General features: G+C 29.1%; 1 protein-coding gene across 2 annotated transcripts in view; it reads left to right on the top strand.

Annotated features, from left to right (window-relative positions):
* Nucleotides 1-27086, top strand: part of LOC123294113 (hypoxia-inducible factor 1-alpha) — a 101937-nt gene that overhangs the window by 35742 nt on the left and 39109 nt on the right. Inside the window, exons 1-6 of one of the 2 annotated variants that reach the window (XM_044875200.1) lie at nucleotides 6477-6859; nucleotides 13791-13978; nucleotides 18337-18488; nucleotides 20132-20323; nucleotides 21685-21926; nucleotides 23241-23347. In XM_044875200.1, the coding sequence (XP_044731135.1) occupies nucleotides 6477-6859; nucleotides 13791-13978; nucleotides 18337-18488; nucleotides 20132-20323; nucleotides 21685-21926; nucleotides 23241-23347 (1264 nt within the window). Of the gene's footprint in view, nucleotides 1-6476; nucleotides 6860-13790; nucleotides 13979-18336; nucleotides 18489-20131; nucleotides 20324-21684; nucleotides 21927-23240; nucleotides 23348-27086 lie in introns of those variants that run through there. The other variant, XM_044875202.1, reaches the window with a different exon arrangement.

Raw genomic sequence — 27086 nt, 5'->3', positions numbered from 1 at the left:
GTAATATTACAGTATTAAATAGGACTATCCACCAGAAGTATTGTGGGTATCGCAAACTAGTTACTGTTCTTTCAACGATTTTCATCAGTATGGCGTTCACACTGATGCCGACAAAGTGATATCTACAAAAAATTTCTTACCGTGTAATTGCTACACAGTGGCTTAGATAATGTTTTCTAAATTCAAGAGTGTCTACTCGAATGATAGATATTATTGTTCTTATGATAATCGATTAAAAAAAAGTCTTAAAAAATTAGCAATTCGTGAACATTGAACGACGTTTCATATTTAACATTTAATACGATCCAATTGTATTGCATTACGCATGTAGATGAATAAATATTGATGATAATTCTAATTTTAGTGATACAATTTGTCAGTGTTGAACGAGATAAATCTTTGCAGTCAACACAATATGTTAATAATTCATTCGGACTCAATTTTATATGAATTATTTATTCAACTTATTCGAATCTAGTCACGTATTGAATTCATTAATTTATTTATATTTTTCAATTATTAATAATACTTTTTCAAATGTAATAAATTTATTCATACTAAAATAGAATTTCTATTTGATTCGCATTCTTATTAAAATTTAAAAAAATTTGGTTATGAAATCTGAAAATCATAATTGTAAATGTAGGAAAAAATTGTACCTTTCCATATGCTTGGTAGACCATCCAGCATGCGCTAGAATGTACGTCGAAGCAACTTACGTAATTTCTTGTTAACTTTTCTCTTCCATTGGACTTTGAAAATCTGAACTCTCCAATTAACTTATATCTATTACACATTTACTAAATGGAACTAAAGTGTATTATCTAACGATTTAAAACGGAGTTTTTATTATACTGAATTATATTATATCTATGCTCATTGACATAAAGAGTAGATAACTGCGATGACTGACTGATTACACATGCAGCTGTGATGTATTATTATATTTTTTATACATTAAGCTAGACGACCAATTCGTCGAATGGGTCCGCCAATGAATGGTATATTTATGATTGAAGTGTATGAATTTGAATATAATTATTTTAGAGTAAAAAAATGAATCACAATCATGAAGATACTGATTGACATTTAAGATTGATTGTATTTGGAAAATGCAATCACGATGATTGCTAATCTTGATTGACTGTGTATAGTAGCCTTAACGGTGCAGGCTATTGCCATTTGGGGATTTCTTAACAAGTGATTAGCAATAATATATCACGTACATTTCTATATACCAGACGTTATAAATGTTTCGGAAAAGCGGCTAAACTCGAAAAATAAATGTTTAAAAAAATTAGTTCATATAACAGTTCTAAAGCGTTCTGATCCAGGGGATAAAATCATTCTGCTGTTCCGGTACTTTTCAAACACCGGTGCCGGTACTTTTAAATAAGAGATCGTAAGCTATATAGGTCCTGGTGTATCATTAATTTTACGTAAAAATTTTCCCAGTGTCCTTTCTTTGCTTCTCCGAAATTTTATTAAGTTTTATACTATTGTTTTTACTAATTAAAATTGTCATTAGTGACAATAAAATTGGATTAATTTAAATTTGCTACTACTTTTATATTAAATCCTGCATTAATTATATCATTACTAAATTGTATTATTATAATACTTTAAAGTATAGTTCAGTATAAATATTGTAATTACCTTATCTTAATCCAAATTGAAAATGATCGATTCCTTTTTATTTGAAGGTTACACACGACAATGTACTGTACTTACTTTTAGTTTCTATACAAACTATCGCTGGCTTCTACTATATGTATAAAGCGATACCTGGAATTATCTCTGAAATTACTTAATCATTAGATTATAATAGATATAGATAGTTATTTTAAAATAATATGTATAAACGAATTCTTTTAAAAATTATAAAAATTTTGTGATAAGATACCCATCATGACATTTATTTTTTTCTACAAGCTAAGAAATTTATTGTGGGTATCACTATGTCAGTATCGGTAAGAATGCCATACTGTATCGGTGAAATTGTCATATTGTATACTGTATTGAGAGAATAGTAACATTAGCAATAGTTACGGTGGACGAGTATGGGCGTCGGGTCCATACTAGTTGGCGAAACCCACAAAACTTCTGGTGCATATTTGCCATGTAAACGCCATGCATTTCTTATCGTGAGCATATATATATAGCTTTTACACAAATTATTCTGATGTTCCGGTACTTTTTTAAGACCCTGTACTCTAGAGTTAATGACAATAACGTTAACGATTTACCGAAATAACTTTTCATTTCCATCCCTATCCTGTCACAATTACGGTTGTGATCATTTTGCAAAAATTTTTTTAAAATAAGATACTTCGAAAAAAGATCACTCATAAACAGATTAGAAAACAATGACAATGGATCTTCAGATATTTCGAATCCTAATATAAAATCCATTTTTGAAAAATCTTAAAATCCATTTAAAAAAATCTGAAAAGTGTTATCGACCAGAATTTCGTTCTCTTTAACATATCCCAAATCTTTTAAAATTCACCATAGGCTTTTTCTATAGTCGTTTTCAAAGTAAAGTGCGTTCACTGTATTGTTGAACCAATATGAGCTTCCGATTCCATCGCTATTCTTCTATATTATAACAGAAAATAAATATCTTCAAACGTCATGGAAAAAGAATATAACGCGATCAAATGCATATTGATCAAACGAATCGTATTATATTAAGGTAAAAGTTCTTAACCAAACTTTTTTGTTTAAAGACAAATTGGTTTGATCAGTGTATGATAATATTGTACAAAAGATCAAAATCTATTACGTGTTCAGAGGTTTTTTTCTTGGATTGAAAGATTTGAGCGTTTTAAATTATAGTAACGTAAGCATAAGTTATGTTAGGTTATATTGGCTGTCCACGAAAGACACACTTATAGGCTATAGAGCCCATTGTGATACCATATATGTGTTTTACCACCTTTCCGCTGATAATTTCATTTATCAGCTTCTCAATTTCAGACGCTGAGTGCACCTCCTTCATGCATATACCATGTACTACATCAGACTATCACAACTATAAATTAAATTAATTTTGTTGCGACGGCGGGAACCCGCTACCCTAAGCATATCGCGGACGAAATTGGTTACGCTGAGCTAATAGGTCGACAACATAAGCATAAGTAAATGTCAAAATTTACAGAACCATAAACAAATCGATTCATTTAGTTACTTTTAAACAACGTAATCATCTTTGTCGCAGTTTTTTTCATGATTTATAATTGATTTATTTATTATCAGTACAATTACCTTACAATTTCAACTACCCAATGTCTAATACATAATAAAATTTTTAAATTTACAAAATATAGCTTTTTTATCAGCTATTATTAAGTACGAAGTATTAGTTATAATTTAATTTTATATGAACATTATTTAGTGATCATGAACACTCCTTCAAGTTTGTTGTTTCTCATTGAATACAGGTGTCTAATGTTTTGTTTAAAATTTGGTGATCCATCTTGGTGTAAATAAATCTTAAAATTATTGTAGTGTAATTTACATTGTTTGTTTTAGTAGTTATATATACATCAATTGGTGCTTTGTTTGTAAATTTTTAAACCATATAATTTGTGAAAAAGTTATTACATAATTTTTTTTAATGAATCCAGAAGGAAATATTTTAGAATTTGGGTGGTTTGAGTATCAAGTTGAATCAGGATGAATTCGAATAAATTTTAGGTTAGGTAAAGTTATCTTTAGAAAGGTTAAACGTTCCAAGCCGTTTGTGATTTAAACTGAAAAAAAATTGAGCTAATATAAGTGCCAAATTCCGTAACACGGTAATGCAAGTGAGGTCAGTATATCATGACGAAGCACTCCAAATATTTTCCCAATTTCACGCGACTGCAATTAGAGAATTATGCGCACAAATTCCGTTACACATTTGAAAAAAGAGTATCATGCCTAATTCGGACTCGATGAAGTAACAAATTCCAAACAAATCTGCACTCAGAGAAAGTTGTATAATAATAATCAGAAACAAGCAACATCTAAAATGTTATGATGGATTTTGGATGTTGCTTGCTACTCAGTTCGAAGTTTTTTTCGAAATGTCTGTACTCGTAATATGTTCAGTTATGTCAATGGCCACCAAGTTTTGCAACACTTGGTACTACTATCACGCAAATCTTTTGCTTCGTTTTGACTTGAAAGAAGGCCAAACAAATATCGCCAACCATTGTGGGCCTGACGCCCATACTGTATTGACTCGTCCGCCATAACTATTGCTATTGTTACTATTCCTTCAATACAGTATAAAGTATGACGTTCACACCTATACTGGCATAGTAATATCCACCAAAAATTTCGTACCATGTACCAGCATAATATGCACTTTGTTACTATAAGATATCAATATCAATAATAAAACTATAAACAAAACATTATAATATTCTGAACACAATGCGACTATATTGAGAATCAATTGCTTGCATACAATGGGAGTTATCTTATTTCAGTTTGTTGATTTTTAAACAGGTGTATATAATTGTCTATAAAGGGAAGTAAAAAAACCCATTTTGCCATTCAGCACAAAGAAATTATTACCGATTAAATAAATGAGAAAAACTATCCGTTTACAGGGCTTTAATTTATTTATTTTTATCAAATTAATTACACGTTTTAGCTTTATTCAAACATGATGGTTTTTTTCACTAACTTTGTCGTTTTAAAAATATCATTTTTAGCCATTTTCTGAATATGTTTTGCTCGACTGATATACAGTAGAATCTTGACAACTAGAACCTCGTTAAATCGAAATTGATAAGACGATAAAAACTGTCTTTCCCTTACGCTGTGTCGTCCAAATAAGCTGTGTTTAGTTACAATTTCAAAAAAACAACCATCGATTCACCTGTTTAACAAACGTAAATTATAAAAATCATCAAATACCAACCCTAAAGAAAATTTCTCAATTTTTCTAGTTCATTTGATTCGTCTTTCTAAGAATTATCGAAAAATGTTATAAGAATCATCGAAAATTTTTACCAGCATTACAAATGATGGTGAAATTTCCTTCGAAATGGAATATATTTCTTCTTTTGACATTAGGTTGACCTATTACTGACCTCTTTGTATTATTACTGCTAACATCTAGACGTATTTTTGCTGACATACTGTTCTTCAAACTGCAAATTCCAATAAAATCAAAAATTAATGATTATATTCTTACCTCTGAATTAAAGGCCTAAAAGATACATCAAACTGTCTATTGGTCAAGGCAGCCTTGAGCACAAAGCATGGAAATGAAAATGAATTACATTCAAATCAATCATTACGCTATTTTATTTTTATTCTGTGTACACAGGGTCATTCAGTCTATCACAATAGAATATAAATAATTTATGTAAATTCATTAAAATTTTATTTTATTACTTTAACAAGTGAAAACAAACAGTTGACTGAGTTAATTGTTTAAATACCATGTATAGACAGTGTTGATTACTCTGTCACATTACACATACATACTTGTCACACATATATAACTGATATTTCCATATAATACATACTATACAATTTGCGCATAATTTGCACTCTCACGGGTAAGCAGTGATGTTTACGAAAAAATGTTTCAAACAAAAGTTATTTATTTTTTATAAGGAACATTTTTTACATTTAAACTTTTGTTTTATCTCTAATGTTTTACAATAAGACCCAATTGACCTATGTTGATCATTTACGAACCCGATCTCACTTTTACGTTCTAAGTACGCAATAAAAATTTCAGCTTGATATCCCTTTTCGTTTTTGAGTTATTGTGATGAAAGATGGGCAGTCGACACACAGACAACCGAAAATGGACTAATTATAGTTGATTTTATACACCTATACCAACATTTTGTTGAAAGCATCAAAATTTTTAATCGTTACAAACTTGGGACTAAACTTAGTATACCTTGATATATTTCATATATACATGGTATAAAAACGAGTTTTTTTGCTTTATTTTATTTTATTCATCTGCAGTCTGCATTAGTAGTTAATTCAGTTTACATTTTTACGACTTTTTGAGAGTAAACTGAAATAATAAATTATGATTAAAATAATAAAATTATCGTTATTTATTTTTAGAAAAATTAAATCGATTAGTGATGGTAACGGATATCATTCCCGAAGGCAGTTTTCTAATATAAGATATTCTTAATGATTCCCCAATGGCGCTTTTTCCTGAATAATTTAGTAAAATGCTCTTTAATGCAGTTTAAGATTGTAAAGCAATAATTTCGAAAAATTGAAGAATTTTTGTTTTACTGCGTTTTCAAAATCGCACACTCCGCTTTTCAGCTTATTTAAGACAAATTCGTAATACTTATTTAAAACAAACAATGTATATTATTCCAACCCAAAAATCACGTCTTCGCTATCTTAACATAGATAAGACAACCTTATTACTTAATTTTTTTTTTGTCAATTAGAATTGTATGTGAAATTGACAAGGAATCGACTTTAATTTTAAAATGCACAATTTACAAACAACGTTAATTAATTTACCTGTAACACAAGTAACAGTGCCTCAACAACCGTTGTTAATTAATCAAAATGACTTAATAATACAAGAATCAATTAATGTTGTACCTGCAGTGATACATTGTAATAACAATAACAATAGTGTATTAAATACATCAATTATCAGTGAAAATAGTTTACGATCGCCTTTGTGTATCGATGATAATATACCATTTAATAGACCAATTGTACGTGGTCGTTTAACTGATGGTCTTAGCGATTTACCATGCCAACGTATACGACCATGGAAATATAAAAATTGTTTTGGTTATTATGACGGTGAAACGCATACATCATGTCAATTTGTTAATGTGGTAGATGTTGAAGATTTTATGTAAGTAGTATTCTCTTATTTAATATTTTATTTTCGATCACATCTATTATCAAATACAAATCAAAATCGGTTATAGCGACATTGAAGAAACCAAATTATGGTCGATCTAGTCAACAGTCGTTATAAGCGATATTTACATTTTTATCTAGTCACTAGGTCAACAAGTTCAAATTGGTGAAATATAGTAATACTGGTCGTAAAAATACGTGTGATAGCTCGTTAGATTCGGAATGGTGCGTAGAAACATACAGGGCTCGATCTAGCTGTTAAGCCGCTCCGGACGAAAATAATATTTGGCGCACTCTACACACATACTACGTACTGTGCTCCGATCCTTGTTTGATTGTAGCCCACATCTGGGGCACAGTGAAACAAAAATTTGGTAATAAAGAAGTTCCAAAAAAACATATTTAAAGGTTAATTTGTGATTTATTAACGAACTTACTTTTAATATTTTATCATGAGATTTTAATCAGATTAAATATTTTAAGTCCGCGATACAGAATTCTTTGTTAAATGATAAACGCATATTTGAAACTTCGTGAGTGGCTTCCTTTTGGCGAGTCTGCCAAACTTTCTCTTCACGACATTTCGATTGAATTTCGATTCAATTTAATGGAATTAATCGGAATTATGTAATTGATTCCAATTCATGAATGGGATCGAATTGGAAATTTCATATTAGGTTCTAATGGATTGAATTGGAGTTCAATCAGAATGAATTGAAAAATTTGAATCAGAATTTTTATCAGAGGTGTTTTCAAAGGAGCATGTTAATGTTCAAGTTGGTAGACCAGCTCATCGGTACAGTATTTTTGTCGGGCAAAATATTGTATTGTTTATTAATTATTAATTTTATCAAGTACTCATTTTCAAGTATGTATTAATCATTTTTTCACTATCCTCCACCTCCTCCTATATGCAACGACCTTTTTGTGTACTTTGAAATGTAACCTCCTTAAAGTAAAAACAAATATACTAATTACGTCTAGCTCATCAAGATGAAGTAATTGTATGACTTAAAACAAAAAATAAATATGCAGTCTTCATAAAAACACATCTGATGATAATTTAAAATTAATATTTCATTCATGTAGCACATATGGTTTACTGTTGACGCAATATTATCACACCTTTTCCTTATACATCTTGAACGTAATTCTACTTATAAAGAAAATATATCAATTAACGTTTAAAGTTTACAGCCTATAAACACGACTTTCATAGTCTTCTATGTGAAATGATTGTTCATGAAGAACTATCGTAATCAATCCGTTTAAAATATTGAACTATTACGTCGGTTATGTATTTGCAATGATGCTGACGATGAAATCTAGTTATCGCATTGCTTCGATTAATTATGTAAATTTTATTCATTCTTAATAAAATAGCACAAGACGATTTGACGTTAAAACATAGCTTAGAAAATTTACACAAGAGTAATTATTTTATAAACATCAATATGTCTAAGAACATCCTCCACTACATTGAATCTTATTAAGCGAAGGAGAAAGAGGATGATAATTTAAGACAGAGTGACCATCTCTTGGTCAATCTAAGATGGTAAACTTAAATGAAGACTTAGGATGGAACTCCGGCATTCAATAAAATTTTTCTGAACTTAGATTTAATGCAAACAACAGTATTTATAGTTGTGGACATGAATGAGACATCCGTCTCGCCGCACAATTTTAGCTTTAGGCTGTCGGCTGCCGATACCAACTGTGACTTAATCAAAGTTTTCAAGATTTAAATTAATTTTCATTTTGCTGCTCAAAATTATTTAATTTCACTCCTCAAATTGACTATATTTATATAATATCTTTGCACAAAGAAATCATTGGGTGACTATCGTTTACGATAATATCTCCGTTTTCTGTAATAGTGTCCTATTTTTGAACGGAAGGGCTAAAAACTTTAGAATACATCCTACTCCTCTATAGTCGACAATCTCAAGTTTCATATAAGAATAAATTTTAAAAAAAAAAGTGACTCTTCCTGAATTCGAACTAAGTAATCACTAAAATAAACAAACTGTGTAGCCAGGCCGCTACTGACTAAGCTATCAGAACTACATATAGCAATGACTAAAATGCATGTCATACTCTTACTTTACAAGTCATATTTTGATTAGCCAATTGGCATATCAATAAAGTTTATTAATTAATGTCATAGTCGGCAGTCTAAAGCTTAATTATTCCTGTCGTGAGGCACTTGTTGAATGATTTCTATGAACTCCTTTCACAGTAAAGGAGGATTACACTGAGCGAATTCATTTTCTAATGGGTTTTTAAAAAAGCGGCGAAATAGTTTGTGATTACATACAGCTTGCCATACTCGCTACATAGATAGTCAAGTAGGTATTAACCAGCGGCGCAAAAATAGGGGATTATAAGTTTGACCGCTATGTATGTTTTGCAGTCATAAAAATGGCATAATCAAAAACCAAACAGAGGCTCAAATTGTAAGGAAAATGAAAAGATGAAAACCGGTCCATTCTACACAAAATCCGGACGACAATGGATCTATGTCTGAAACATTTTAGATTTAAGATTACTTCAAGCAAATAATTAATTATTACATATTTATCATACGTTGTAAATATTTACTTCTGGTTAAAGCATTGTGATTACATGATATTTTCGAATTATGTAATAATTCTTTGTAATTGAAGCAAAAATAACATTTTATAATAAAATTGGTGTATATTCAAGTCACGTTTTCCGTCCACGTTACAGTTGGTTCATTTTCACATAACTCACATAAAAGTATATCATTTCGGGTAAGTGACATGCTTGAAAAATCTGACAAAAACATTCAGATTTTCTTATAGAAAGTTATTTATTTCACCCCAATGAAATTAATTTCACAACGAATTTACAACTACATAGTTGCAAACCAGTTAGAAAATAATTGATATCTTATCACTTTGATATGTAATTTGTCGGATTACAAGGTATTTTTAAAAAAGTTTCGGCATACTGGGAGTTTGTGGTCAGTACTCTATATTCTGACAAATTCGATAATTCGACACCATTTTGCAAAACGTTTGTCGGATTACCGCGGGCTCAATGTATTTAAAAGGTTTGTTCTACGGGAAAGGACACAAGATTTGAAATTTCACGGTTTTCTCAGTTTATTAAGACAAAGCAAATATATTTTTCTAGAATTTACCCTCGTTACGTTTTTGTAGTAAACATTTTTGAATTTTTTGTTTACAAGTCTCACTAATTAGTAGAGTCTCACTAATCTAGACTCATTAAAACCCAGGGAGAATTATTACTTGATTGGTTCGGATTACTGGGATTTCATAATGATGCGGACGAAACGTGAATGGATTACTGGGCGTATCAAACTACACGATAAGAAATGTATAGCGTCTACTACAATTCTGGTATGATATAGAGACAGATACTCAACAGTATTGCTTAGGACTATCCTTCAGAAGTATTGTGATATCGTCAACCAGAATGAACCTGACGCCCATACTGCATTGACTCGTCTGCCATAACTATTGCTAATATTACTATTCCCACAATGGTCAAATCAGTATGACATTCACACCGCTTCTGGTATAATGATATCCACAAAAAATTTCTTACCGTGTTGAGTGTTCGGAATACCGAGACTAATTTATAAACTCATGGAAATTTTTTTAAATTATAGACTTAAGTATATAGAAAAGGTACAATCGTTTATAGAATCAGAAAGTTACTAGAATGAATCTCAAAGATCGTATCTACCACTCTTTGTTTTATAATAACTCGCTTACGATAGTGTGTCGTAAATATAAGAACTGTAATGAGCATAAAATTTTCTAGTTATATATGTCAACGAAATATTGTAATTTTCGTTATATTTTAAATTGATTATTAACAAGTGAAAACAAACAATTGATTGAGTTAATTGTTGAAATACCATGTACAGATAGTGTTGATCACCAAATCGTTTGTTTTTTTACGTATGCGTTACCCACAGTCTTGTATATATTACTCGAGTGTGATGTCATGTATACATAACTGAAACTGATATTCCCATGTAATACATACTATAATGAGTGGTATAATCTAGTTTTGCGCCTAATAGTGACATTTTTCACGACTTTAGCATCCCCTAGACCCATTTCCCAATGCGTCACAAGGACAACGGGTCCTTATATTTTAAAATATCTCTTTACTTTACTTCTTGGATAAAAACTTAATTCAATTAATTAGATTGTATTAAATTTTCAAAAATAAACAAACAATGAATCTATTTGTCACCAAATCAATTAATTATAATTTTATTTTGATAAGTAAAATTTATCGTTGTCAATAATATTGATGTATGAAGTTATTTAGAAGAAAAAAAGTTTTAACATGGATAATTGCAGTTTTAATGTCAAACCAATTATTTTTTATTATAAAATTCTAATAAATAATTTTATCAATTTTTATTAATTATTTTTAATTAAGTTAATTTATTTTTTATAAAATTGTTATTACTGTGCAAAACTTTATATTTAATTTTGAGATGGCATCAAAGTTCTATAAACTTGAAATTACTCCACTCAAATCAAAATAGATGAAATATCACTGATTTTCAGAATTAGAAAAAGCAACAAGGCCCTTTGCCAAATTGTAGCTTTTGACTTATAGAATAAAAACTTTCTTATGCACAGAAAAAGAAAATAATGATTTCGGAAAAATATACAATTTTCCGCGTTTTTGCAATATACTTACTAAAAAAACATGGATGTTTGTTACTCAATAAAGCATAATTTGTATAATTTATATATGTCAAAGTCAACAAAAATTGATTTTACTTTTATTTCCCTTCAATTAAAACTGTTTACTGGCCGACATAAAGGAAACCCTTAAATAAAAACTTTGTTTCTTTCCTTCCAAATAAATAACTGAAGTCAGTTTTAGCCACTTCACTTTCATCAGGTTGAAAGAAGAGCCACAAATAATATGAATGTCAACTGGAAAACTTTCCGCTTGTCCGAACGCAGATGGTATTTTACGAATAAATTAATTAGTCATTGAAAAATTATTAAACGAAGATATAAAATGTCAAATAAAGAGGAAAAAACGAAAAGCAATTTTTACGTCAAAAAACGTTTTAAATTAAAATAAAATTAATTTTACGTAAATATTGAATTTTTTATTCAACACTTTAATTTTAGATTTTATCCAAATGTTTATAAAAAAGTGTGTGGATAATTTTCTATGTTGTTGATATAAAACAAATATAAATACAGGATGTTTCAGATGTTGCAATCTGAATTTTCTTCAAGTTATAGTATAACATACTATATTTGATTTGAAGTACTTATACATTTACTATTAAATATAAATTTTTCAAGAAATAAAATATTATGTATTGTGTATTTAGGTTAAGTTAATCTAGGTTAGAATGGCTGTCCTGGGGTGGGAAAACCTTTGACCATAGAGTAAAATGTAATACCGTAAAAGAGTTGGCCCATCCCCAGTCACTGCTCCGTGAACAATTTGGAGCTGTTTTAAGAACAGTATGTTTTGACGTCAACAGACTTGGCAAGGTTTACATTCATTTGTTATGCCAGCTCATAACACTGATACATTCTGTACTGATATTTAAATAAAGTATGTTTATTTATTCATCATCGAACGTTTGAGAGATTTATAAAATATATTTTTTATCCAATTGAAATATTAAAATTGTACCAATAGAAATTAAAATAGATTATAACCTATTTAATTTTTTTTTCACATACCACACATTCAATTACCTCTCTAATATTTTAAATTAATTGATATTTAATTCCAATTGGATCTCTAAAATTAAATTTATTTTGAATAAAATTGATTATGAAATTTGATTAATAATTTTATGTGATCAATTTAAAAAAAAAAAAAATTTAACCAAGAAAAAGAGTGTTCTAAGTTTGACCGCTATGTGTGTCTGCCTGTGGCATCGAAGCGCCTAAACGGATGAACCGATTTAGATTTTTTTGTTTCGTTTAAAAGGTAATTTAATGGGGAGTGTTCTTAGATATGTTCCTCAACCTTTCAACCTTTAATTTACACTTTAATCAAAATATTTAAGTGTATTTAAGGGTTAAATTTAAATTGTATTGTGACATACGACTAATTACATAATTTTGGACTTTTATATGCACTTTTATTCTTAAAAGCATCTTATTTAACTTATTAAAAACACCTCATTTACTTTTTTATTGAGATTATTTGCTTGTTTTAAATTAAACATATTTTTTGACATATACGTTCATTTGTTTTAAGTTTACCAAATATGTTTTAATTTTGTTCAACAGATGACACTAATACATTATACGTACAAACTTGAGCATCATTATCTGACTTCGGTTCACCTTCTACACTATGACTATTTCTCTATGGAAGGTAGTGATAAGGAGCACTATCTCCGTATATAAAAGAAGTTCAGAAAAGCAGAAAATAAGGATGGAGCTGCTGTAGAAAATTATATATAAAAAAAGAGCTCGAAGTAATAAGAGAAAGATAAAGAAAGAAACAAATTGTTAGAGAAGGATAGGGAAGTTCTAATCAAATATTTTTTGCTACACTAGCGCCACTGTAGCCACACAGCTATTATTGGAAACTTTTCCATCAAGCAGCCATAGAATATTGTGCTCGTTTACCTCTACACTCCATACATTTATCCTATAAATATTTATATCTAGTTTGAATTTGAATAATTGACATTAAAAAGTTGAATGTTTAAAATAAATCATATTATTTTACGTGGGGTAACAAGTTTTTAAATCTAAAATAGAAAGTTTCAAAAAAGGAATGTTTAGTTAATCATAATTACATCTTCTTTTTGAGTTAAATAGCATTACTGAACAATACAATATGTACAATAGTTGTGAGTGAATACTTTGATTTGTTATATATACCTTTTTACTAATATCTATTTACTTTGTTCACAGGAATAATGAAAAACGCAAAGAAAAATCACGGGATGCCGCAAGATGCCGTCGTTCACGTGAAACTGAAATATTTTCCGAACTTGCAAATGCCTTACCATTATCAAAAGAAGCCGTTTCACAGTTGGATAAAGCATCTGTTATGCGACTTGCTATATCCTACTTGAAAATTCGAGATTTAGTCAAAATTTGTAAGTATTTTATTTTTTCTTTCAGTGAAACTTCTCTCTTACATTTCCACACACACTGTCAAGGTAGTAGCTGTTATTTATACCATGTAATATATGAAATGTATCAAGGTATATTGAATTTAGATCCAAGTTTTTAACGGTTAAAAATATTGATGCTGAACAAAATTTTGGTATAATGGTTCATAAAATCACCTAATTAGTCCATTTTCGGTTGTCTGTCCGTCCGTATGAGGAAACGATAACTCAAAAACGAAAAAAGATATCATGCTAAAATATTCATAGTGTGCCAGAACGTAAATAAGGTGGTCGTGTTCGTAAATGAGCAACGTAGGTTATGGTCTTGAGTCCGTAGAACCCATCTTGTATACCGTGTGATAGAACAAAAGTTTAAATGTAAAAAATATTCCTTAGAGAAAAATAAACAACTTTTGTTTGAAACAAACTTTTGTTTGCCCCGCGTTTCTAATTTAACACTTAGCCTGTCTAGCTGTAGGACTCTTCACTCTATTGGCTTTTCATGATTTTCATATAATTCCTACCTATAAGACGATCAAGTAAGACCAAAGCTTTTCTTCAATCATTCTTTTATCAAGAAACTTTTTAGAAATATGGACTTCATTCAATCAATTTTTTGAATCCTTGGTTAAATCGTTGCTTTTCGACGTAAGCACGAATGCAAATTTACAAAATAAGCTAGAACGATTATTTGAAAAAATCCTTACAGATCAGATTCCGACCTATTTTTCGGGCTAAATTTTGGTCAACAAAGCTTTAAGTTGTTAAAATTTTTGTATACAATAAGATTTAAATGAAATCTTTAAACAGGGAAACTTTATACTTGATGTAATATGTACACGATTTTTCCATTTAATAATGTGTGACTAATTGTTGCCACCAAATTTTTTTTCACTATTTTCAAAACTAATATTTTATAAATAACGTTTTGTTTGTCTAAATATAAATTTACTTACTTCTGGCATAGTAACTGAGTAAATATTTGAAATTACAGAAAAAAATTTTATTGTTGTTCATTGCAAATTTTTTTTCGTATATCTCTAAATTCCCAAAGCGTATGACTAATTCTATTTTTTAATTAAAATCATTTATTTTTTATTTATTTACAAAAACACTTCTATCCGCGCCTTCCATTATGTAATTTGTCTATAGAATTTTTATGGATTTAAATGATTTACAAGTTTTTACTTAATTTTATTGAATAGTGTATTATTAAAATATTTGTAGGATTCCGTAGAGATAAATTCGATATTTTATATCTGAAAATATCACTCTTATTTGAAATCAAAATCTTTGAAGACGATAGGTTGGATTAGATTGAGCTAAAGATTCCACCCCCCCCCCCCTTCTATCCGGATGTCTATGGCTGAGGTATCCCCAATTGGCTTCTCATAAATAATTTTCTTGTTCTTTGCTGTTATTGGACAGGATTTTCGTGTATTTTACCCTTTTATTAGAAGACAGAAAAATTAAGGAGAGGGAGTATGGATTGAAATGACACAACTGTTTCAAGTAATTTTATTCCATAGAATATATTTTAATATATTTACAAAGCATCATTCCAATTTCGATGAACCACGATTTTTCGATGATGATTTTTCTCCTTCACGTGTTGTTATGTAAACATTTGTAGACGCTAATGGTTTGTTCTCATAGAAAAATACAATTCTTATAATGAAACGTCCAATTAACCTTAAATTTGGTAAATTATTTACATCAAGTTGAACCTTTTCAAAAACCCATTCTTTTGCTGCCAAAGGACAGTTAGTTAATCCAAGTTTTTTAATATCTTTCACTACTAGAAAATCTTTTTGGATAAAATTACACAAGTCACCAGTGATATTAAATGGTAATTTTGTTTTTTGAACTCCATTTATACGGTATAGCCCCACAGAGATCTAAAAAAAAAATCCCAACCCCAAAATTATCCATTTAAAAAAATCGAGAAAAACGCAAATAAACAAAAAGTATAAAAATCAGATTAATTTAATAATTGCACCTATAGAAAGTACCATAGGAAAAAAAATTAGAATTCCCCACCAAAAAATTAAAATTCATAAAATTGTGAAAGGGAGAATAAGTGAGCGCTATAACATGATAGTCTTTGTTTTTTAAAAAGAAATTACCCAGCAAAGCGGGTGGATATCTGCTAGTTTAGGTAGTAAAATTTAAGATATTAGCTGCTTTAAGCTGAACAGATATTCAGGACAGCTCAGTATTGCTTGCTCAGTATCGGCATTCCATCCATGGAAATCTATTTTTTCTTTAAGAAACATGAGATGACGATACAAACTGAGCGATCAGTTCAGCCAAACGCAATCATTGATATTTTTTAATGTTTGAGCGCCTTTATTATTGAAAAGCCATGCTGTTACCGCTATGTTTTTATACCATGTAATATATATATACCAAGGTATACTAAGTTTAGTCCCAAGTTTGTAACGCTTGAAAATATTGATGCTACCAACAAAATTTTGGTAATGGTGTTATAAAATCAACTAACGAGTTCATTTCCGGTTGTCCGTCCGTCCGTATGTGAGTGCATGTATGTGAGTCACATGGACTAAATTGGCTCATTGAAAAAATATTTGAAATTGAAACACAGCGCCATCGAAAGGATACTTACACAAAATAAAAATAAGATTGTTTGAAGGAAATAGTATAGTTCTCCTCGCCATTGCCATTTATAAAACTTAAAATTCAAAAACCTTAAATTCGTAATTTAAAAAAATTGACGTTCACTTATCGAGATAAATTCTATTCTATCTTTTAAGTTGTGCCAAAAAATACTCATCTACAAAATTTAATTGAAATCGGTTGACACTGACACGCGATTTTTAAATATTAAATTTTGGAATACTTACAACGACGTTAGTCATATTCCTCAGCAACGTAAAATGTATTGTTGGTGCTGATTCTGTTCGACTAATTTTATTCATTTCACTTCTTATATTTGTCACAACATCTTCACGATAATTTTCATATTCTATTCGATCTACTGAAAGAGTCCACCCCTATTTTGTAAAACATTTTTTTTTGTTAAAAAGATTCATTATGTAGGGTATTAAAATAATTAGCTGTGTTAGTTGTTACATCGATTTTTCATTCAGAATATTCACTTAATAGAAATAAAATCTACACACTCACCTTCGCCGAAATTAATTGCATCAAACAAACAAAAATTATTCCAAAAATTCCCAACTTTACTAAATTCATTTTTATAGGATGATTATTCTACGTCAATTTAAATCTGTTCCTCTTTGCAAGCTAATGCGCCAAAATGATTTTTTGACGCACAATATTCTTCCATAGATATAGATACTTAATGAGAATGGGAAGTCATTTAATAATTCAAAAAAATACACAAATAGCCATTAATAAATTGTTATTTATCAATGATTGATCTAAATGCGTATAGGTTTAATTTAATTTAATCATGAATTTTACTTAATTAAATTACATTTATACAAAAACAAGTGAAAACAAACAATTGACTGAGATAATTGTTGAAATACCCTAATAATAAAGTGTTGAATACCAGTACTTGCAATACTGCAAATTTTCAAGTCTATCTCTTATGGCTTTGAACACCATAGTTTTGTCCTAATTTGCACCCTCACGGATAAACAATGACATTAACTTAAAATGTTAAGATAAATGTAAGTTATCGAGACTAGACAAGCAGACGGACGGAAAAGCGGAAATGAACTAATTCGGTGATTTTATAAACAGCTATATCAAAATTTTGTTCGTAGCATCAATATTTTTAGGCGTTACAAACTTGGGACTAAACCTAGTATACCTTGATATATATTACATATATACACGGTATAAAACTATTATTTAAATTAATTGGCGATTGATATAAACACACTTTTTAAGCGAGCTATGGTAATTAGTTTTATAATAAAAATTTGTTTTCAATAAAAATATAAACAATTGACCAAGTTAATTGTTGAAATACCCTATGTAGGCAGTGTTGAAATTGACCCCTTTAACTTCCTTAATATTGTCAGGTGGGTTTAGTATGAAATTAGAATCAATAGATAATCATTATTTGAAGCTACCTACAAATTTTTAGCTCTCTTTTGACAAAATGGAAATTTAAGTTTTCCCCTAATTTGGACCTTCAAGAGAAAACAGATATATTTATGAAAAAACGTTCCGAACAAAAGTTTATTTTTATTTAAGGACATTTTTTTATCTATATTTTTGTTCTGTTTGTTACGGTTTTAAAGATGGTTCCTACCATGACCCAATTGACCTGCATTGCTAATCAAACCATTATTATTACAACATCATTATATAGTATTTTGAATTTAATATATTTATTTAAATTTCAGTACCGAAAATTGAACCGCCAAAAGAATTATCAGAAGCAGATGATGAATCAGTGTTTTTAAAAGCATTAGACGGATTCATGATTGTTATATCAGATGAAGGAGACATTGTGTACCTATCAGAAAATGTTAGTGAATTTCTCGGCATATCACAGGTAACGCAATTATCATTATTTTATAATATTATTAATTATAATAAACCTCACTGTATATATTTCTATACTTTCGTTTGGTATAGCACTTCTAAAACACAGAAAATTGTCATATTTCCTACTTACTCTAAATCACGTAGAGCTTCGTAAATTGACAATTTATGTAATTCGCTTCGAAAACTTATGAAGAGCTAGTATCCACCAACGACGTACATATTTACTGTTGCAGGGGTGAGACACCAAGGGTTGTGATATTCATATTCTCATATGTACCGAGCAAAACTGAAGCCATGGCACGTAAACTTACTTTTACATATAGGATCATTTTTTTCAGCATGATTCCTTGTGGGTTGTTTCACCCATCATGGGAATGTAGTCTATTCACAGATTTAAGCCTATGACCGTCTCAAATGTATGGATCAATATCAATCACTCACTTTTATGATAACAAAAGTTAATAATTTTTTGTTTTTATTTTAGACACTATTTGATTAAAAAATGAGGTCATGGGCTAAAGGCTACTCTTTCTTAAATTTTATGAAATAAAAAATAAATATTTATTTACATAAATTTTTTTTCTTAGTATTGAGTTTCTTTTAATTAGTGAAATCAGTTTTTAGATAATTTCCTATTTAACAGTTATTAAATAAATATTGGTAAAACTGTAAAAAATTAACATATGATTTGCAAATAAAACGAATTATATGCAAATATAAAATAATTAACTGCATTGGATAAAAAGTAGCAAGGTTATTTACAAAATATCTCATTTTGGCATATCAAAATTAAAACTGTTGTTTTTATAATTTCTAAAATAATCATTCTGTATTGAATGCTTTTAATATCAACGATACACGGATATTGTGAGCGCAAATCACGAATTTCCTCTTACCTTCTAATAGATATTGTATTATATAAATACGTATTTCGACTACCAAGTAGTCTTCATCAGTATTAATTAGCCAAATTTAATTACTCTTATTGCGTATGTTACACGTTACTAATTTGGCAACGGTGTAGACCGTAAGAATTACGATAAGCTAATTCATAATGACTAGTTGGTAGTCGAAATACGTATTTATATAATAAAAAAAAATTGATCTAGAAAATTGAGACAAAATCGAAATTTAATTCCTCTCACTTAATTGTCAAAAATTCTTATCAGCCTCCTCCGAGACAAGAGTCATATTGCCACTCCTACCACTACCACTCTTACCCCTCATATTGCCACTCCTACCGTACCACTTTATAGTCAAAACTTCTTATCAGCCTCCTCCGAGACAAATGAGTCATATTGTCCTATCACTACTCTCACAAATTTCCTCTTTAGAAAAGACTCTCTTCCGACGCAGAATATGTTACACCTTGCCACTACCCTCTGATCTAATGTTTGAGACGCTTTTTGATGAATTACATTATTAAAGGTAAATTTTTTCAAAAACCGCCAAAATTAAACTAACTTAATGATACTATAGATAGTTTACGTGATATGAAATTCATTAATAAAATAACAGTAAGAAGGACAATTCTAATAAGGACGTCGTCCTATAAAGGAATAGCAATTTCAGTATTTGCAATACTATAACGACCCTAACAAGCTTCACTAATTCTCTAACATAAATTTATAATATTATTTTTATTTTTAGGTGGATCTCATGGGACAAAATATATATGAGTATAGCCATGCATGTGATCATGACGAGGTTCGAAGTATATTAACAACAAAAGGCAATAACGAACAACAAACTGTAATACAAACAAGATCATTTTTCTTACGATTAAAATGTACGATTACAAGTAAAGGACGCAATGTTAATTTAAAATCTGCTACATACAAGGTAAATATAAAATTGAGTCAAAAACTATCAAGATATGTTGAGCTAATCTATTTTTGAGAGATCTATCTATAATAGTTGAAAATATGTCAAAATTCGTAAAAAATAGCACAAGATTTATTTGAAATAAAGAATTTTTGAATTATCTTATAAATGCACAGCGTTATTTTAACAATCCTCCTAGCGTTAATTTAAAACGTATGTTTAATGATAATTTTGCGATAAAGATTAATAGTGTCCCGGACAACAAGCGTTATGGGTATCGAATTCACGTCGAAATCATTCTGTGCATCAATAAGTTTCGGTCATTGAACAAATCCAGTCTCGAATAAAATCGAGTTCGGTAAAATTAAATTTTTTGGAATTGGATTTAAATATTTTCTTTAAAATAAATATTTCTAAACTAAGAATACGTATCGATTAAAAATAAAATCCATTATTAAAATTCTATTCTATAGCAATGAAACCTAATTTTGCTACACTTACTTACAATGTCCCAATGGCAATCCATTCCATTGACATTACAAGAGAAATCATGTGTTATTTGTTTGCCCGATTTTTGGAATTCCTTCAATTAAAAACATGGAGTTTTTCATTCATAATTTAAATTTAAAACAAATTAGTAAAATGATTCTATGATACTTTAAATTATATAACCTTAAGGGCGTAATCATACAATTAAAGAGCAAATTCTTATTTTTATTTTGACGAATATTTTAATTATCCTAGCCCGGATTCAGAGGGAAGTTTTTGGAACAAATGACCTAACAAAAAAAGCATGGAAGTCAACGCATTTAAAAAGTCGGATAGTTTGTAGCGAAAATGTAATTCTTTAAAATTTTGTATAGGTTTTATCAAAAATCCAATTAATCATTTGACAATTTTAAGAGTAGTTTCTGGCCTATCGGCAAAAATCGTGTACAAGGGTTTAGGGTATTTAAAACTCCAAGAACATATAAATCAATCTCATTTGATGATTAAATGAATATTTTTACAGGCATCTTTAAAATCGCACTGAAATAACAGGTTTTCGTACAAGATTTTAGGCGACCTCTCAAAAACTATTCAAACATGTACTAGATAGTACTTTTTTCTAATTTTTGTTTTTGATCAAGTTTTTAATAAGATAAATAAAAAGCCTCGCAAATATTTTGGAATAGAGACCCTATTCAAGCGTCTCTAACCCAACTTTTTCATGACACTTTGGTAAATTTTTAACAAAAAAAATTTTGATATCGTTAAGTTTGAAATATTTTTCAAATTAAAATTTCATAATTTCTTATGCCCGATTATCTCCTTTACAGTCTTAAATAATTTTTAATTAGTTTCAGAATTTAATCCAGTTTATATTTATAATGTTTTAGGTAATTCATTTTACTGGCCATATACTATCATTAGAAACAGAAATTAAGAAACCAACAAAAGATGAAGATAATGAACAAAATAACAATAAAAATAGCAACAATAGTAACAACAATCAACAAAAATGTTTGATAGCAATTGGACAACCAATACCTCATCCATCAAATATTGAAGTACCATTAGATAAAAAGACCTTTCTTAGTAAACACAGCTTAGATATGAAATTTACATATGCTGATGAAATGTAAGTAAATTATATATTCTTCACATTACAAGATGTATAGCAAACGTATGCGATAGATTTTTGACCCTAAAGCCACCTAAAAAAAGCCTTGTGAACTTCAGATATAGTCCCATTGGTTTTTGGGAATTGACAACTTTTCATTCACATTAAACAAAAAACAATGGTTGATTGTGCGTCAGCTGAAAATTGATGTAATATTTATAATAATAATAATAATTAAGAGGGGTATCGTGAATAGGTTCCTAGAATCTAGACCACGGGATCCTCTGTGCCCTTTTTGAAAACAACCAGTCACCCGAAGACGAGGTAAAGGATATTATTTTAAACAGATTAAGCTATAATGTTCTGTCGAGTTCTATTTCTGTAGGGTTCTATTTCAAACATTCTAAATCTGACGTCCTGTAAATTTCTGAGGGTACAAACGACATGCATGGATGTTTCATCGTCCTCTATACAAGCCTTACATGTTGTAAAGGTGGTAGTTCAACCGACAGTGTCCTGTCAAGAGTCCCACTACCCTTCTCAACTGTGCTCTAATGTGCTCTATAACGGTGTGGTTATCTGCTTACTTTTCACAAAAACAATTTCCATTTATTAACAAATGTAGATAATAATATTATGATATTGAGTACTCTAAAAGTTAGCAGCTGACGAATAATCCCCAACATTACAGTCAAATTACGATTGTTTTTGTATTGTGTATGGAATTCTTATACAATTTATTAATTTTCAAAGTAATTTCATTTCAATTTTCTTATCTTTTGATGTACAAAAAGCCTACTTGTTTTAATTCTCCAATCCACCGCTATTGAGCCAACTAACGTTCACTAGGTTTCATAACGACATCATAGAAAGAATATATTCGTATATATAAAATTCTAGCTGTAGTGAAATGACTAACTCAAATCTTTGACTGGCTCTCAGACTATTGATTGAATTGTTTTATAATGATTTACGTCTTTTGCAGTTTTTTATACTTAATTTCATATTGCAGTTAGAGCTCCGTAAAGACAATATACCATGACTCCCTGATAATTATCATCGATAATTAATCTTGATAATTATCATATCTCGATAAATAACAGTTCAGAGCAAATAATTATATGCTTGAAAATTTGCGAACTTCATTTCCAAAAAAACTTTTTTGTAAAAATATTAATTAAGTGTCTTTTCAATACCGAAATATGTCTATGGGAAAATTAATTACATTTTTAATGTAAAAATTTTTTAAAGATGTTATTGTCATAAAATATTTGAAAATAGCCTTTGAAGAGTAATTTCCATATTAATATTTTTTTCAATTTTTTTTTTCAGAATGTTAGACGTTCTCGGATTTGATCCAGATGATTTGGTTGGCAAATCTGTCTACGATTATCATCATGCATTAGATAATGATGTAATTAGCTCAAGTTTCAAAAGTTGTAAGTATTTTTGTTTGAATATTAAATTAATTTAAAAACAAAAGCAAAATTATTTCGTCAAAAATGTTTGCGAAGAAATGTTTGACATTGTTGAGATATATGCAAGCCCGTAAAAGGGAGAGTTTTGACATATTTATCCACACATACCACCGTGTTATTCTATTTACACTTATCAAATTTTTGTTTTGGAATTTGATGAAACTCGGTGTATGGGGTAATTTTGACCCAAAAAGTATAAAAATCGGGTTATTTTAATGATTGGATGGAGAGTTTTGAGATATCGCAAAATTTGGATCGATTTTAGTCTGTATCTCAAAAACTATTCGGTCAGTCATCAAATGCACCCGATTTTTGTACTTTTTGGGTCAAAATTACCTTATATACTGAGTTTTATCCAAATTGGAGATACAAAAAATTTCTCGATTTTTTGCAATTTTTTTAAGGGGTACCCTTTGATAAAATCGAGAAAATCGTAAAAAAAGATTTTATTTTGGAATTTGATGAAACTCGGTGTATGGGGTAATTTTGACTCAAAAAGTATAAAAATCGAGTTATTTTAATGATTGGATGCAGAGTTTCTGAGATATCGCAATATTTGGATCGATTTTAGTCTGTATCTCAAAAACTATTCGGTCAGTCATCAAATGCACCCGATTTTTGAACTTTTTGGGTCAAAATTACCTTATATACTGAGTTTTATCCAAATTGGAGATACAAAAAATTTCTCGATTTTTTGCAATTTTTTTAAGGGGTACCCCTTTGATAAAATCGAGAAAATCGTAAAAAAAGATTTTATTTTGGAATTTGATGAAACTCGGTGTATGGGGTAATTTTGACCCAAAAAGTATAAAAATCGGGTTATTTTAATGATTGGATGCAGAGTTTCTGAGATATCGCAAAATTTGGATGGATTTTAGTCTGTATCTCAAAAACTATTCGGCCAGCCATCAAATGCACCCGATTTTTGAACTTTTTGGGTCAAAATTACCTTATATACTGAGTTTTATCCAAATTGGAGATACAAAAAATTTCTCGATTTTTTGCAATTTTTTTAAGGGGAACCCCTTTGATAAAATCGAGAAAATCGTAAAAAAATATTTTATTTTGGAATTTGATGAAACTCGGTGTATGGGGTAATTTTGACTCAAAAAGTATAAAAATCGAGTTATTTTAATGATTGGATGCAGAGTTTCTGAAATATCGCAATATTTGGATCGATTTTAGTCTGTATCTCAAAAGCTATTCTGCCAGTCATCAAATGCACCCGATTTTTGTACTTTTTGGGTCAAAATTACGTTATATACTGAGTTTTATCCAAATTGGAGATAAACAAATTTTCTCAATTTTCTTGCAATTTTTTAAGCGGTAGGTCGTCATCACATTGCAAGTCGAGTATTTACGAATATACTTCGTTACGTTACGAAAGTATAAATCAAATTTTGAAAAGATCATTTTATCCAATAATATATAAATGTATATATCATTGAATTGAGAAAAAATCTTATAATTGGGAAAAAAGTCTGAGATTAATAATATAGCACTAAAAAAAATGAGTTCATGTATAAACATGTGCATTTAATGACATTTTTTTAGATAAATTAAAATTTTCCGATTATTTTCAAACATTGTTATAATTTGAATCTTATTTGTTTTATTTAAAATAACAAAATATTTACTATTACAAATGTTTTATTTTTATTTTGAGATTTTTAAACTTATCTCCAAACTGGAAAGTTTCTCAATATGTGCTGAATAAAATATTTTCTTATTGTTGTGAAAGGTATGAATATCATCATCCTAAATAGTGAGATATTTTAACCAATGTCTGCCTTCTGTAAATAATACGCCTTTTCCAAGGCTTGAAATGCACATGGACACAAAATGATATATAGTGTGTCCCCGGATAGAAGTAACTATACTTGTAAATTTTCTTATTTTGCATCTTAAGAAAAAAAGTCATTCTCTATAAGAAATTTTGCTTATTCTGAAAAGTATGTAGGAATATTTAAACTTCTTAATAATGTACAGGGTAGCCAAAAAATTGAAATCACTATTTTTCTTTTTGGTAAACTACCCTTCTTTTTTATAAATTGACGAAATGTTACTAAGAAAAGTTACTCGCAATTAACAATTATGAATCTATACAATATATCAAGAAGATCCGTGCACTTTAATTATAGCATTATTTTTTATTTGAACAAAAGCTGTAATTATAAAAAAACGTAACAGAAAATAATAATAAATCAATTAACATGTACTATTCGAGAGCGTATTTTTCTTTTGGTATAATTTAGAAAATTAAAAAGAAAATTTATTTTCTTGGATAACATTAACTAAGAATGGAATTGTCAAAGTTGGAAAGATCTTCTTGAAATTTGGCTACCTGTACATTATTAAGAAGTTTTAAATATTCCTACATACTTTTCATAATAAGCAAAACTTCTTATAAAGAATGACTTTTTTTCTTAAAATGCAAAATAAGAAAATTTACAAGTATAGTTACCTCTATCCGGGGACACACTGTATTTGTTTAATCAAAATTGACAACACTGAATTTAATTTTCAATTTATTATCTAGCTTGTAAATAGACACGAAAAAAAAAACAAAAGAAGGTAAATGTGTAAAGTTGTGAATTACATAAGATAATTTGGCGTGATTACAACAATCACATGTGTTGTTTTAGTTCTTGACGTGAAGTAAATATAATTTAATATTGTTGATTTTTGATCTATAATTAGAACAGATCAAGGTTAAATAACCTAAATTTGACATGAATTCAAATCAATAATAAAATAATTTGCAAATCAAAATAAATAGCTACCTACGTAGTACGAATAATGTATGTTATTTAAAACCTTCTATCCTTGATTAATTGATTTTGTTTAGGTAACAAATACGCAATGATAATTGTTAATAACAACAATACATAGTTTTGAATAACTTGGAAGACATTTCAATAGAATGCCTTTCTCGTCAGGTTAATTTCTAAAAGATAACAAACAAATAGATCAAATTGCAACTGTATTCTTGACCATATTTCTGAATCGCTTTTATCTTTATTATTTTGTCGTTATTCATATTTGTTTTGATACTTTTGAATTTTCGATGCATTTTATCATATTTTAATATTTTGTTACTTCAATAAACATTCATGAATTATTAAATTGTTCTTACACATCAATCACCATTAAATAAGCTGGGCAGTTTTAATTTTAAAAGTAAATGTCACCTCACCAGACTTTAATAGCCTTCACTTCCCTTATAAATTTCCATTTTTGCCCCAATTCCTAGATCAGTTTTTTGTATTTTTAAAATACGTATTTTCGACTACCAAGTAGTCATCATCAGTAAGAATGCATGTGCAGTCCGCCACCAAATCAGCAAAGAGTAACATTCACTAGCTAATTCTTACTGATGATGACTACTTGGTAGTCGAAAATACGTATTTTAAAAATACAAAAAACTGATCTAGGAATTGGGGCAAAAATCGAAATTTATTTCGACATATCCTAGAGTTCTCATTTATTATCTTCGATAATATTTATATTCACTTCCCTTACTCTCACTTAACTCGAAATACTTTTTATTAGAATCAAAACTATTTAGTCTTTTACCAGTACCTCTATAAATTATAGCCTATGTGTTATTCTGATGCATGAGCTATATTATTATTGTAAAGTTTCATTAAAATCCATTAAGTAGTTTTCGAAATTGGCCAGCGAAGCGGACGGGTAACCA

Source organism: Chrysoperla carnea, chromosome 2 (assembly GCF_905475395.1).
Source record: "Chrysoperla carnea chromosome 2, inChrCarn1.1, whole genome shotgun sequence".
Taxonomy (NCBI): domain Eukaryota; kingdom Metazoa; phylum Arthropoda; class Insecta; order Neuroptera; family Chrysopidae; genus Chrysoperla; species Chrysoperla carnea.
This window is presented reverse-complemented; position numbering and strand designations above follow the sequence as displayed.